This window comes from Bactrocera dorsalis, chromosome 4 (assembly GCF_023373825.1).
Source record: "Bactrocera dorsalis isolate Fly_Bdor chromosome 4, ASM2337382v1, whole genome shotgun sequence".
In the NCBI taxonomy this organism is placed as follows: domain Eukaryota; kingdom Metazoa; phylum Arthropoda; class Insecta; order Diptera; family Tephritidae; genus Bactrocera; species Bactrocera dorsalis.
This window is the reverse complement of record NC_064306.1, coordinates 32,750,774-32,766,021: the sequence shown is the minus strand read 5'-3', so window position 1 is coordinate 32,766,021 and position 15,248 is coordinate 32,750,774. Positions and strand designations below refer to the sequence as shown.

At 34.3% G+C, this 15,248-nt stretch overlaps 4 protein-coding genes across 5 annotated transcripts; 3 read left to right on the top strand and 1 right to left on the bottom strand.

The window, feature by feature from the left end:
- The first annotated feature begins 157 nt into the window (after positions 1-157).
- Positions 158-2,027, top strand: LOC105222877 (uncharacterized). Its single transcript, XM_011200408.4, has 2 exons — positions 158-778; positions 836-2,027. The coding sequence occupies exons 1-2, from the start codon at positions 413-415 to the stop codon at positions 1,724-1,726; spliced, it is 1,257 nt and encodes a 418-aa protein (XP_011198710.2). The 5' UTR covers positions 158-412; the 3' UTR covers positions 1,727-2,027.
- LOC105222876 (syndetin) lies at positions 1,820-6,792 on the bottom strand. Its single transcript, XM_011200407.4, has 11 exons — positions 6,635-6,792; positions 6,295-6,576; positions 5,780-6,097; positions 5,515-5,703; positions 5,362-5,448; positions 4,721-5,302; positions 4,150-4,662; positions 3,963-4,073; positions 3,575-3,898; positions 3,407-3,519; positions 1,820-3,336 (listed from the first exon to the last, which is right to left on the bottom strand). Exons 1-11 carry the CDS (start codon positions 6,698-6,700, stop codon positions 2,988-2,990), a joined length of 2,934 nt encoding a protein of 977 aa, XP_011198709.2. The 5' UTR covers positions 6,701-6,792; the 3' UTR covers positions 1,820-2,987.
- Positions 6,793-7,026: 234 nt separating this feature from the next.
- On the top strand, positions 7,027-11,577 carry LOC105222875 (run domain Beclin-1-interacting and cysteine-rich domain-containing protein). Its single transcript, XM_011200406.4, has 10 exons — positions 7,027-7,517; positions 7,906-8,526; positions 8,598-9,200; positions 9,267-9,822; positions 9,881-9,963; positions 10,027-10,334; positions 10,396-10,563; positions 10,641-10,838; positions 10,902-11,055; positions 11,152-11,577. The coding sequence occupies exons 1-10, from the start codon at positions 7,299-7,301 to the stop codon at positions 11,338-11,340; spliced, it is 3,099 nt and encodes a 1,032-aa protein (XP_011198708.3). The 5' UTR covers positions 7,027-7,298; the 3' UTR covers positions 11,341-11,577.
- Positions 11,578-13,061: 1,484 nt separating this feature from the next.
- On the top strand, positions 13,062-15,127 carry LOC105222873 (tRNA-dihydrouridine(20) synthase [NAD(P)+]-like). 2 transcript variants are annotated; one of them, XM_011200405.4, is made up of 8 exons: positions 13,062-13,188; positions 13,260-13,430; positions 13,487-13,787; positions 13,848-13,969; positions 14,041-14,211; positions 14,274-14,439; positions 14,498-14,712; positions 14,789-15,127. In XM_011200405.4, coding segments are annotated over exons 1-8 (1,398 nt in total). In that variant the 5' UTR covers positions 13,062-13,187; the 3' UTR covers positions 15,040-15,127. The 2 variants fall into 2 exon arrangements, with proteins under 2 accessions (XP_011198707.2, XP_011198706.3); XM_011200404.4 differs by having other exon boundaries at positions 13,136-13,430.
- The last annotated feature ends 121 nt before the right edge of the window (positions 15,128-15,248 follow it).

Genomic DNA, 15,248 nt, shown 5'->3' with positions numbered 1-15,248 from the left:
GCTTCAAATTTAAAATGACATAACTTACGTATAAGTAGTAATTTTTTGTCAAATTTACGACAGATTGCTGATAATCCTTTTATTATGCAGAAGGTATGCAATTTTGTTTATTAAATTAAACTAAAAAACTATAAATATAATTTTAGTAAATGCGAGCAATAATATTCTTAGAATATGCAATCAAAAATGTTGTCAATCTTTAAGAGAGGGAACAGAGCTATTGTAAACAATAACAATGAACACATCTGTACATACACTACTTGTAAACAAACCCCTTTCTGATTTGTTTTTATGTATACATACATACCACTAGGGTAGTTTAATTTTCCTGTTTTTTTTTTTTATAAACTGAAGTGATTTGCAATTAATAAATACATAGTAAACTTACACGAGAAAAATTTACATCGCCAAAATGGAAAGCATTTTGTTGCCGAATATTGCCGCAATTTTAATGAAAGATATGTTAATAGACGAGAACAAAACCAAGGAGCGGACGAATCAATTTGCCAAAATGGATTTTCCGCTGCTCTGCAGCGATTCCGATGATGAAGCATTACATTTTTTCCTACAAAGTAAGCGCAGAAAACATGACGATAACCATGAAAAACAGGTTGCACCCAACAATTCCAATTCAAAAAAGTTTATGGAAGGAAATTACATACCAGCTGCTCCATGTGAACCTGTGAGGCGTCAAACCCTAACCGAAATTAATTTACTAAACAAATTTAATACGACACTATTTGAAGGATATTTGCATATGAGTAAAATGACTTTCCTGGTAAGCAAAGCAATCATTATGGCAAAATATTGAAATATTTACATATGTTTTCTGCAGCGCATCTTCAAGAGCCTGCGGCAATATTTACCCAGCCAACATTTACCCACTGCTACACCACCGCAATCGATTTTTTCACTCGCACTCTGGAAACTGTCTACAGATGAGCACTTCGAAGATATTGGACGTAAATTTAACATTACGAAATATGTTTGCCAACAAGTTATACGCCTGTTCTGGCGACGTATTTCCGCACAATACGAAATATTAATCCAATGGCCCAGTACACCAGAAAAACGTCAGTACACTGTACGGACCTTTCAAGCAAATCAACAGCTTAATAAATTCCCTCAACTATTTGGCATTTTGGCCACCAAACAATTGGATGTATTCCTCGAAGCTGAAAATGAGGAGCGACAAGTGGTATTACAAATTATTTGTGATGGCGATCAAAAAGTAATCGATTGCTTCTTGGTACTCGCGGATGAATATTCATTCGACACCTCTCCCATAGGACAAACATTAGCGCTGAACGTTCAAACAATGCCTCTAGGTAGTTATCTTATTGGCGATGAAACCTTTCCACTCAAACCCTACCTGCTGCGGCCCATAGGCGCACCCAGCGATGACAGGGAGCGTGCTTTCAATATGGCACTACAGCCGGCTTTGTTGTTGGCTCAACAAGCGCTAGACTCGATGGCAAAACGATTTAACGCTCTTTATGCGCTGGAAGCACGTAACCTACACGAAGTGCGTAAAATTGTGGATACAGTGTGTGCATTACATAACCTATGCGTCGACATGGAAGACGATTATGTCGAACGCAAATTGAAGGATGTGCAGTTTAATTGGGCCAAAGTTGGGAATGGCGCAATAAGGAAACAGGCAGATGAACAAGATGAACTGGGCAAGCAAAAGCGCGCTGCAATCATGGCGGAGGTGTTACGGTAGATGCTTAGCGGAGGCAATTTTATATGATATTAGCAAAGTACATAAATTAATTGTACCTACATAAGTAGTTCTGTTTCAAGCAAACAAATCTTAATAACTGCGTGATCGCCGACATGTGTTGGTAATATTTATATGTTATTTTTTCATTTATAATACAACTTTAAAATTTATGCGCTATAAATACGTTTACTTTAGATTACAGTACATTAACAGTGATGTATTAATGTATAAGGTATATATGTATGTGTATAATATGTTGCATATTACTTTTTGTTGCTTTTTATTATTGATGCTAGATATACATATTTGTCCGTCAGGCTGCACAAACGAGTTCATTTACCAACATATAGTAGTTATCAGATGAACAAAATATAAGTTATATAACAAGCTAATAAGGTACATAATCGAAATATAATAATATATAATATGTGTGTATAAATAAAATTGTCTATTTATATGTAAGTATGTATAAAATAGGTATATGAGAAGAGATAATAAAGTTTCGAGATTCAAGTTTACTCCGTTCAAAGTATGAAGAAAATTTTTTTATCAATATCATAAGTGAAGAGAGTTTATAGAGAGTTTGAAGTACATCGTTTTGAGTAATATAGGGTTAATAGGAGATCGATTAAATAGTTAATAAATAAATTACTTTTAGTCACAATGCACATTAAGGGTACGCCCCCTGAAGATTTTGCCCTAAAAACGCATTCAAGCATTCATCATTTATACACTCTGTGTTGCTCATACCACATGGTGTACTGTTTACATACAGTACATTTGATACATATCTTTAACTGCATATAACTTTCATGGAATGTTTTTATGAAAAAAATTATGCCGACATTTTTTATAGAGCAAATAGTTTTGTATGATATTTTACAGTGCTTTGGAGATAACAAGAAAAAATCTCTGTTCTAAAGTGTATGAGAAAAGTAAAATAATTTCGCCACGCTTTAAACTCAATAAAAAGCTCGTTTATGACCCTTAAGGGAACGTTTGCAAAAAACAAATCAACTTTGGCAAACAAGGGAAACCTTAATGTGCATATAAATAACAAGAGGTAAAGTGATTTGCAAATATGCCTACAAATATAAATAAATCAAAAGTGGAATGTTTCGAGACATTAACGTAGCATTGAATAGCACAAAATATACATATATGTGGATATGTAACATATGGATTTTCGAAAGTATAAATATTTGTGCAGTGGCCAAATACTTGGCGCTTAATATGACGCTGTATGGTCTAAATATTCCAACTATGTGCTACTTGTACTTAAATTGAGATTATTGCCATTTCCAACACTAGTGCTATTACCACCTAATAATTGTAATAGTTTTTGTCTGGTGCGTTTGTCGCTCACGCAAACACATTGTATGAGATTGGTTAGTTGCTTTGTGGAATATTGCTCCAGATTGCGCTGTGCCTCAATCCATTCTTCGAATTGTTCATTTGAGTAATAATATGCCTTTATGAAACTGTCAACATAAATGCGATGCGCTGGATATTTTTGATTGGAAATCAACTCGAGTATGGACATAAAATTTGTAAAATCTAACTGCATTAGCGCACGACCGCCGGCGGAGCATTTTTTTACATTCGAGAAACTGTAAAAAAAAAAACAACAATGATATATATAAAAAAAATATATATATTCAATTAATTTAATATGCTTACCCTTCTACTAGCAAATGCGTCGCGACATGAGCCATGGAGTTCCATATAATTTCCGCAGGAAGATTTATTTCTTTGGCGATTTCCTCCAAACGCATTGCAAAGCTTTGAATATTCTAATATATCACAAAATAATTAAATGAATTAATGCTTAAAATAAATCATACGCACCCGATTCATAATATCAATATAATTATTATGTTGAAAACTGACGTGATTGACATCCCATTTCACTTTGCTGATCATTGCTAAGACCGCTGGCAAATCAATGACGCGCGAAGTTACACATGTGTACACTGGACGTGCAATATCAGCCATGAATTCAATGTAGTCGAAATAAGCCGTTAGCATTGGTCGCTCTTGTGGCGCTAACAAATGGTTGAGGTAATTGTGTAGTGTTTGAAACTGCTGTGTCATACAATGGCCACTCTCTATCGCAACTATGCGCTGTGAAAGGCCGTACAGAGTATCTGGATTCGCCAGCTCATTATTAATCTGCAATTGAATGTAACGGTTTAAGTTATAAAAAATATTTGATTGTACATGGTTGACTACACACCAGTGATGAAAAGTTTAGTGGCCAAATCTTTATATTTGTTACGACATTGTCCAGAACTGTTTGGAGTTTTTGCTCAAGACGTGCGTTGTAAAATTTTTCCATCGTCACGGGCTGGAAAAAAATGTAACGTTAATAAGCAATATTTTTCTTACTGTACAAAATCGTATATTAAACTTAGTAAACTTACAGCATCTTTGCCGAAAATTTCATGCACCGCATAGGCGTAGAAGTCCATCAATTCCAACATGCTCGCCACAATTTTCGGTGAAATGCAATGCAACAACTTACACATTTGTAGGTAACGGCCAATGCAACGGAATACGTTCAGTGTTGTGTTGTTTACAATAACACACGCATGGCCAGCCTCATCTTCACATTTGCTTTGCATGCTTTTTTGCTCGTCATCACTGTCCTCGGAGAAGTAGCAGGAAGCCTCGTCTACAATACCGGAGAGTATGTCCTCTTCAAGCATAGCCACATCCAGACCACCATCAAATGGCGAACTCTTCTCAGAGAAACGCAGAAAGTAACCATAGGAACCGTAAATGGAACTACCACCGTCTTGCGAATGCACCGACACTAATTCGTCACAATTGTTATTGCTTGTTGGTGAATTATTCACTGATGTCGCTGAAACGAGCAAGTGTGCGACAGGCGGTGATTTATGCCGCCTCAACGTGTTGCGTACAGAACGAAATTCCTATGAAAACATTTCATTTAAAATTTAATTTAATAACACTTTAAGTTATTTATTTCACCGGCAACTGGAGTATATTCACAAACGAATCCACCATTGTCCACGATTCGTTATCCAAAAATAGACATATCTCTTCTAGGCATGTTATGTGATAGCGTTGGAAAAATTCCTGACTTTGTACTTGCATTGTTTCAATCAATTTCTCGGACTGTTCACCACAAAACTCCAGACCAACTTTTTTTAAACGCTGTACTATGGATAACACTTGTATGAATTGATCATACTTCAACGTTTTCAGTTTAGTGCTTTGCAGAAATGTGCAAATCTTTGTTAGAATGTCATTCCAAATTCGTGATTGACCCTTCTTCAGCTTTTCTTGTATATAAATGTCGGGCGAGTCTTCCATGTCCAAAGGATAGAGCTTATAGTTTTGATGCCAAACAACAATTTGATAGTAGGATGCCAGTATAGTCCAGAATGTTTTGCACAAGCTGATCAAGCAGGAAATGTATTTGTCCACAGTCACTTGTTCACAAAGTTGTTCGAAAAGGAATTTCATATTTTCATCAATATTTGGGTCGTTAAAAGCGCGCAAAACTGAGTTTACAGAGGAATGAATAGCGGAGATGAAATTTATGTGCAGCTAAATAAAACGAAAAGTTAGTTATAAGAAAACCAAACAATATAAATACATCAGCTAACCTGGTCCATAGCAATTAGCGATTTGTTTAGCAGTTTGTAAGCCTCTTGCAGCTTCGCATACTTTCGCATATCAAAATTCAAAATCATCTATAAAAAAAACAGTTATTTAAACATTGATAAAAAATTGCATACGTCTGTGTAATGTTTACCCACCTCATTGAGAACTGTGTCTAACTGAAACTCCGTTAGCAAAAGGGTTTCTTGTAGCTTCTTATTCAATGACTGCACACAGTTGTATTGCATATATTCTTCAGCAGAATCTTTACACTTAAGCAGCAAACCAATTGCACCAGAGTAATTATAGTCGGAAAGAAATTTTTGCACCTCGACGTCAGTTGATTTCTAAGAGATATGTTAATAAATGATAATTAATTGTTTCATGAAAGCATTATATACACCGTAGTTAAAACTAGCTTACCAGCTTTTTAATCGCGAGCAAAGTATTTAAAAGCTCCTTAAGTATTTCACGCTTTCGATAAGATGCTAATATTTCTAGGCTTGTTGTGGTTAAATTGACTTTTGCATAATTTAAATAAGAACGTGCTTTTCGACAAGTCCACAGGGACTCTTCCAGATCTTTTTGTATATCATTAATGGATGCAAACTCCTCATTGCAAGCACTACGTTGCTCTAATATGTTCTGAAGTACTTGCTTTGATAGGACTTTATGCTGTGTCCGCAATTGTGCAATCGTTCCATCAATTAGTTGAAAATTTACACCGTCACTAAGTACTTTCTACAGAAGAAAATAAAAACAAATATATATATGTACATAGCGCGTATGATGTGAAGAGACAAAACTGGTTTTGCAGCATTTCTGAGACATATGCACGTCTTCATTCTTAAGTGACTACGTCATACATTGTCATCAATGTGTAATGCACTTTTCTATATGCATATTGAAACAGCAACTATATAACTATTTTACCTCACCTGAAGTTCATATTGACCATGCACATTGCGCCCCTCCTCCCCTTCTGGTTGAAAATATATTTCCTCTATACTCTCCAGTATTTCCTGGTCAGATTTTTGTGCGTTGGCAGTAGTATCAACAGTATCGGAATTAGATGCATCACTTTCACCATTTGGTGATAACATTGGTACATTGCTTCCAGCTTTCAGTTTGTTTGCAGAAGCTTCCGTAGGCTCAGTTGTGACACTCTGTATGAAGTAATCGGAGAAACCCATAGCTGGTATTTTCAACTGTCTATTTGTCTGCAGAATGTTTAATCGTGAAATAACTCTTCATACTATATAAAATGTATTTAAATACCTGTTTGTGCAGCAAGTCCATAAACTTTGTTTTAAATTCATCCATTTTTGCTTTTGGATGATGCATTTTTCTGCTAAACCCGTTGGGAGGAGAGTCGCAAATGTTTAACAATAAAAATGACAGTTCAAGAAGAATGACGGGTTGTATTAAAACTGTTTTCTTAATGAAGTAATTTATGGTAGTTTACCAAAAATGTTATTTATAAAAAATTTGGATATAATAATAACAAAAACAATATCAACAATTTAAATAAAACTTGATATTAATTCAGAAGTTATTGGTCCATTTTTTTAGAAAAGCCGCTTTGCTGAACATTTACCGTTATTAGAAAACATAACTTTGAAGAATTTATATTAATTTTAATTAAATTTATTATTGTTTTTCATTGCCAGCTAATTTTTTATCACGAACGTAATCCAGTTAATAATATTAAGACTCTTAAAATAGGATATTTTAAACTATTGTTTAAAATATAAATTTATTTAAAATAATTTGATAAATATTTCATCGATTTCATGTTTTCGACTGTAATCGATATTATTATTAAATCGCTATGCTTAGCGTAAAAATACCATGAAATAACTAGTAAAGTTAATTGTGTACATTGAGTGACAAAATGTCTTTTATAATAAATAATTTTAATTAAAATGAATAAATAAGTAAAATGGCAGCATATTGTGTGAACATTAACAATGTCGAGATGGATCTTCCAGTTCTGTTGGCCAATTTAAAAAAATCTTGTGGATTATGGTTCCTAAACGAGCGACATACAACCGTCACTCTAAATAATGAAAACAACTTATCCTCATATGAAAACATAACAACAGCCACTGTGGAGATATTGCGTCATGGATTGCGTATAAAATCAGGGAATACCATAACGGTGAGATCTCAGCATTAACGACCTTTTATATTGTGAAAAGTGTGTGTGCCTACTTACTTTGGAATTAGTATTAGCATATTTTTTCATTGATTTATTGTTTGATACATAAATATGCAGATAAGTGTTAGTTGGCATAATTTTTGTATGTGTGTATGTAATTATATATGTTCAAATAAGATAAACCTTGAATTAAATGCGTATTGATAGTAAAAGAAGCTAAATGTAAAATATTTGAATGTTGAATGTATACTTCTTACAATGTTTTTGACTTTTTCTAATTAGAAGTAGACGATTTTTTTTTAACTTATTGGTATTTGATAATCTATGACTATATAGTAGTTATTAAGCTTAGCATTACAATTCTAAATTATATATTTTTGTTTTTAAGGCGACCTGCAACTCTGCAATAGGTTCATCTAGCGAAAATATTTACCTTGATAGTCCCGACGGTTTTAAAAAGCTTGTGGAAGATTTTGAGTGGGTTTGTAGGTCGGCGCAGATTCGTGATTCATTTGCGGATTTCTCTATTGAACCGGCGTCATATGGGAGTAGCATAAAACAAACCGTGGGTGCATCATCTGTAATTAATGACCGTGGACAGTATCCCATCGAAAGATTTCTTCGTTCCTGGGTGCTACGTAATTTACAGTCAAATTGCTTAAGTGTCTGCTTGCAAGTTTTGGTTGCAGAAAAAGAATTGATCAATACATACTATGCAGAAGAAGCATTTCTACGAAATGAACCGTATTCGACAGCGCTTTTTATTTGTTTATCAGCAGTGGAATTGAATCAATACAGTCTGATAAGTCAAATAGATCCAAAGCTCTACAGTCCAAAATCCGGTATGGAATCCTTGACTACTACAACGAAAGTTAAGCATAGGCGCACCAATTCACATCCCACATTCTCAATTTCTCCGCCTAAAAATACAAATATTACAAAGATTACTGACATATACAAGGAAACCAATGAGGAAAAATACATTACAAAAAATGATTTACGTAAAATGGTAATATAATATAATATATAATATAACAGCACTTATAAAAAGTATATTAAAATATATGTTTTCTTTTTCAGACCGATTTTACAAATGTTGCATCGAACATCCCTGCTTTCCTAACATTTCGTAAAACCAAAAGCCTTCCAACATTGCAATACAAACCCCAAGCATCATTTGGATTATTTCTCCACGAAACGCATAGACCGCGTTCGAAAACTATGGCTATTAATTCGCAAAATTGTTTACGGAAAGATAATAGGCAGCCATTTGTCAAATCAGATGATTTTAATGCGGAGTCAACTCTTCTCAATACGCCAAAAATGAGTAATAACAGCGGTTCCTGTTATTCTAATTCTACTACTAACACAGCAACAACATCAAGTTCATTGTATTCTGGTAGCGATTTCCCTGACATCGAGCAGCCTGCGAAAAATCAGCAAAGCCAACAGCAAGCATTTGCTTCGACGAAATTAAGTCAGCGATCGTCTTCCTCAACACCTACGCCTTCCATTTCTTCCTCTAATACTGCGCCTGCCCGTCGCATAGAATTCATTAATTGCGATGACATCAAAATCTGGACCGATCAGGCTTATGAACAAACTCAAATCCAACAAAGTGATTTTAATCAGGGAATCCCAACAACCGATCCATGTACCATACCGCAAGGTTTTGAACCACAGGTGATACCCAATATCATTGTAAATTCTTCGTGTGCGACAAATGTAAATGTAAATTATATCTTACAGAAAGCGAAAAGCGCAAGTCCTTTGGGCAGTTTTCTATGTAATCTGTTTAGCACACCTCCCACATATACCCATTGGTCCATATCGAATCAAAATGATAACAGTTTTGTTAGCAGTTTAGATGATACCGAAACTAATGGTTTTACTGCGACATTAGCCTTTCCTTGTAATTTAAAGCAACCTGCAGATAATTCGAAAATCTCGTCTGGTGTCTTCGATGCATTCATGCCTGTTTACGGACAAAAGTTGCGTTCACGGCACTCCCAAAGCTTGTTTGAGGATGGTGTAAGTACGCTCGATTATAAAACGTCAGCAAATGAATCGGAAATGGTTAGATCAGTCAAAACTGGTGCCAAATTAAATGAAATCTCGAAACCATTGCCAAAATGTGAACAATCGTTAACAGACTTTTTAGAAACTTCGCAAATGTCTCGAAATAACACTGAGTTGGAAAAAGAGAATGCTCATTTTCGTGTATCGGAAGCGATAATCTCAGCAATCGAACATATAAAATGGGACAACAGCACCGAACCAGAGAAAAAATGGCGACGTAGAAAAGGTAAATAATATTGTAGTTTTTTTTTATACATTATTTACGAATGTTATACACTTTTTAGAAGCAAGCCAATCTACAACTGCCCTAACTGCCACAGATTGCTTGAGCGCTGAAAATACAAAGAGTCGTATTCATAAAACTGATGTATGTATTTAGAAACTTAGCTATTAAATTTATTAACATTATTATACGCAAAACAAAATTTAGAATTTTCCGGATGAAGCCAGCGAACATATTCCTTACGCAGAGTTAGATGAGAATTGTTTAGATTCACTTTCTGCTGAAGTTGTTGGACTCTCACTTATTTCCAAATTTAATGACAAACATCTGCCAAAAGTGTCGGAGTTGAAATGGCTGGTTTCCGAGGAAGATACTCCGCAACAACTTTTGCCAATGCCGGATAATAGTCCTACCTCGAATCCCGATGAAAATGTTATACAACCACTTACACGTGGCACGCGATATTGGGCGCCACCACGTCAACAAATTATCTTTACGGATCACCCCTCGATAAGGTATTTTTGCTTATGGTATTAGTAAAAACAGACTTACGAATTGAATTTTTTTCTTTTACAGTCGCAAGGAGTTGATACAAAAGCAGAACAATCGTTGCGCGGGCTGTGGAATGCGAGTTTCTCGGCAATATATCAGTAGTTTTCGCTATTGTACGTATCTTGGTAAATATCATTGCACCGGATGTCATCGCAATCAAATATCACCTATTCCCGCAAAAATTTTACATTCGTAAGTGGCTTTATATTCTATAAATATGTTCAATATTGCATATTGACTTTTCAACATGTTTGTGTCAATACATATAGTTGGGATTTCAAGTGTTATCCGGTTAGCGTTTTCGCCTATCGCTTATTGGATCAGATGTATACGTATCCGCTGTTTTACGTGCCAGACTTAAATCCAGCGCTATACATAAATAATAAAGCGCTTTTAAATGCGCGAAAGAAGCGTGTTCACTTGAAATTCGTTAAAGATTTTGTGAAGACTTGCCGCTTTGCAGTGAGGTACGTGGAATCATTTTCGTTAGTTTTAAAATTGAAGCCAACTATTGGTATCTTTATTTATAGAGAGCAAGTTTACTTCGAAAGCATACCAGAGCATATTGCAAACGATGCGGATATTTGGTCATTGTCCGATTTCATTGATGTGCGAAACAAAAGTATGCAACACTCAATCGATCAACTCATTGAAAAATGCGAACATCATATTTTCAATTGTGTGGTGCGTTGCAATAAAAAATATCGATATACATACATATATAATACTTTGTTACAGTAAGACAATTGTATGTACATTTTTTATTTTTATTTACAATAGCTCTGTACAGCCCGTGGATTCCACTGTGAGTACTGCCAAAAAGATCAAGTGATATATCCATGGCTAAAAAATGTGTTTCGCTGTGATCGTTGCGGTTCTTGCTTCCATTTGAACTGCTGGAAATTAATGTCCAATACGTGTTGTAGATGCCAAAGAATAAGTAAAAGACAAGAAATTGCGGTTACCTGAAACGCAATACAACAATGTTCAGCGTCGAAAATCCAAATGTACCTTAAACCAAATTCGAATATAATGAAAACGCAAATACTAATGAAAATAGTATGTGCGTATAAATACTTAGTTATTACTAGTTGAATTTGACCTGTAAATATTGCTTAGCAGAATAGTAAGAATAGTGCGCAAAATTGTTAATTTTTTGTAGTTCAACTTGGAGACAAATACATTCTTTATAGTCTGTTCTATTTACATCATTATGTTATTTATATGTATTAAATTATATATTCAAATGTTGCGTTAACGTGAGTTTATAAGAGCCCGACCACAGGCAAAATTATATTTTATTGTTATAATGATTTAATAGTTAAAAAAAATCTCTAAACACAGGTATTTCTTTAAACTTTTATGTTGTTGTAGATTTTGTAGTAGCTTTAGCCTAAATATGTCTCATTAAACATATGTTTTAGCTTATATAGTGGATGGCGGATTTTTATTAACGAGAAAATATTACAACTTATAACATCATGTAATATAGCTTTAAAAGCTTATTTTTATACAGTACTAAGTATTAAACGAAGTTAAAGTGAGTCATGTTATTTTTATTGTAATTTATATGTAAATTTTTTACTATTCTAAACAAAATTCTAAACTATTGCTAAAATGTATACGAAAGTATTTTATTCAATGAATTACTACCGAATTGTATTTATATTTGCTTTGAGCGTTCAATATCTGTGCTATTTTGAAACTAGTAATTAGTAAAAACAACTTAAAACGAAAACATCCTTAGAGCAACATGAGTTTTTTATAAAAATAAAATACAGATTTACTAAAAATATTAAACTACAAAAAATGTTTTCTTATTCGTTAAGCATATTTACGAAATGGACAAAAAACCAAATTTTTTTTAACTGTAGTAAAAGAGCCATAAGGAAGTGCGTTTAGCTAGATAATTAATTTTTTTTTTGCTATTTTATAATACTGTTACAAAAGTAGTATTAAGTTGTATTTGTATTGCTATATGCATCCCTTATTATGAACAATAGTTGTAGGTATATGGAATAGCATTTGTCTTGTTGTAGACATCTGGCGCCGCGGCTGTCTGCTTGTCGAAACAATAGACATCTGGCGCCGCAGCCGTCTGCTTGAACAATTGCAGAGTCTGGCGCCGCGGCTGTCTGCGTTTGGCGCCGTATAGCATTATGTTCTGGTAATTTCCAGACGCAATATTCTAGAAGGACACGTCGGCATCAGCGAGAAGTGCGTGGCTATATAAGCCGTGGCAGCGCCAACGTAATCAATCAGTGCTAAGAGTAAACTGCTATAGTGTAGACGAGTTGTGAAATAAAGAGTTGTTGAATTAAATTAAACAGTTTTGGTTTTATTTGTCAATCCAGAGATACGAACCTAACAAAGTAAACTAGCAAGCAGTAAATTCGTAACAATACAATATATTTGGAACAGGGTATTTGCACCCCTATAATACCAACCCAAACAACTCAATTATGCAGTTAACATTTGAATTAATGTTTTTTTTTTTTAATATTGAAAATCTTAATTTAATTAAAAATGATTAATAATTTGTAAATTGATTAAAATTAAAACTTTTTAATCCCAAAATAAAAAAAAAATTATCTCAAATTCTATATAAATATAAGAATAAAAAATGGAAAATAATAATTTTCTCTTTTAATAAATTGTCGATTTTATATTTTCGATATAATTTATTAAAGTGAAGCTAAAACAGCATGTGAACGAACCTTAATTAATCAGCAGAGTTGAAAAAAGCAATCAGCTGATTGTCTAAAAGCATGCTATGGTCGATTGTGTATGCAAATATATTCTATTTGTGACAACTAAGTATATTTATATTTCGCTCCATAAATTGATGAATTTAAAGAATTTTTTACGTTTATTAAAAAAAATGACAGTGGGTGGAAATGGCACAAGCTTGGACTATCGGAATAAGGTAATAATGGCGCCGATGGTTCGAGTTGGAACTTTACCAATGCGTTTGATGGCTTTGGAATTCGGTGCTGACATTGTTTATACAGAAGAATTAATTGATTTGAAGTTAATGCGAAGCAAGAGACGTGTAAATGGTAAGCATTTATATATATAAAAGTTGTATTACTATTAATGCATTGACATATAACAGCTGCATTGGGCACAATAGACTTTGTTGACCGAAGTGATGGAACAATTGTATTTCGCACTTGTGCAAAGGAACGACAGCAACTTGTTCTGCAGTTGGGAACAAGTGACGCAGAACGTGCTTTAAGCGTTGGCAAGTTAGTAGAGAATGATATTGCTGGGCTAGATATAAATATGGGATGTCCCAAAGAATTCTCCATAAAAGGAGGAATGGGCGTAGCACTACTTGCTCAACCAGATAAGGCGGAGCATATCCTAGCAACACTATGCAAAAATTTGAGCATACCAGTAACCTGCAAAATAAGGTAAGTGTATAATTACTAACATAGTAATGAAAGGAAAACTAATTTATGACAATAACATAGAATTTTACCAGACCTCAACGATACGATCAAATTGGTGCAGCGTTTTGCAACTACAGGAATAGCTGCTATTGCGATACACGCGCGTACACGAGATGAACGACCACAGCACGCGCCACATCCAGGCAAATATCGTTACTATTCGTAACGTTTATATAGTTTAATTAAATTAATTTATATTTTACATTTTAACTAGATTTTATACGGGAAGTTGCGAAGGCGGTCAATATACCAGTGATTGCAAATGGCGGTTCCAAAGAGTTTCAGAATTATAAAGACTTAATAAGATTTCGCGATTTGTGCGGCGCTACTAGTGTAATGGTGGGTAGAGCTGCACAATTGAATGTTTCTATTTTTCGAAAAGAAGGTAATTTTTTTAATTAATTAAATAACTAAAAAATTTAATAATAAATAATAATTATACCTTAGGAATGCTGCCTATGGATGATATTATTATTAAGTATTTAAAGCTGAGTGTCGACTACGACAATGCAGCACACAACACGAAATATTGCGTGCAAAACATATTAAAAGAGTTACAAGAGTCACCGCGTGGCAAACAATTTTTACAATGTCAGACGCTACAACAAATGTGGTAAGCATTGTTATTTATTTATATGAAATGTATGCATATTCAAGATATTTTCATACAGTGAAATCTGGTCGCTGGGCGATTATTGTTATCGCAAACAATTGGAACAGAAAGAGCGCGGAAACTTTGGCAGACGTGAAGTGGCGCCTGGCATGATACCTGATGATGACACCAGTGAAGGTCCCGAAATAAAGCGTCAAAAAATGGATATACCACCACTAGAGGCTGATGTTGTGCAACACAATATTGCATTTTTGCGTTCGAATTACAATAGCGGTTTGTATAGAATAAAAAAATTAGCTGGTTTTTGCTTCTTGTATTAAAGTTGTTTTTCGCAATACCAAATATATAGATACACAATTGCCAAAAACAAAACTCTACACGTATGCTGGTCGTAACAACATAAGTATAGCGCAATATGAAACGCAACGCATTGATAAGCTCTTCCGCGCCATTTGCACTTTCAACGGCAAACGGTATACGAGCTCATTTTGGGAGAAAAATAAAAAACAGGCCGAACAGGGTGCAGCACTGGTATGTTTACTTGACATTGGCGAAGTAACGGAAGATGATTTAATAAAAAATGGTAGCATATTACGGTGATATATTAATTATTATTTATGTAAATATGACTTGTATTGTAATGGTGACAATGAAACTTAATAAAAAAAAAAAGTTAAGTTTGTATCAGCGCTATATGGTTTGATGCTGTCAAAGGAAAGACAAATGAGCAGCTTTTTGGGGAGAAAAGAACGCGTGCCGATTTTCAGATCGATAACTTTAAAACCGAGGGCAAGTTTGAATATATACAG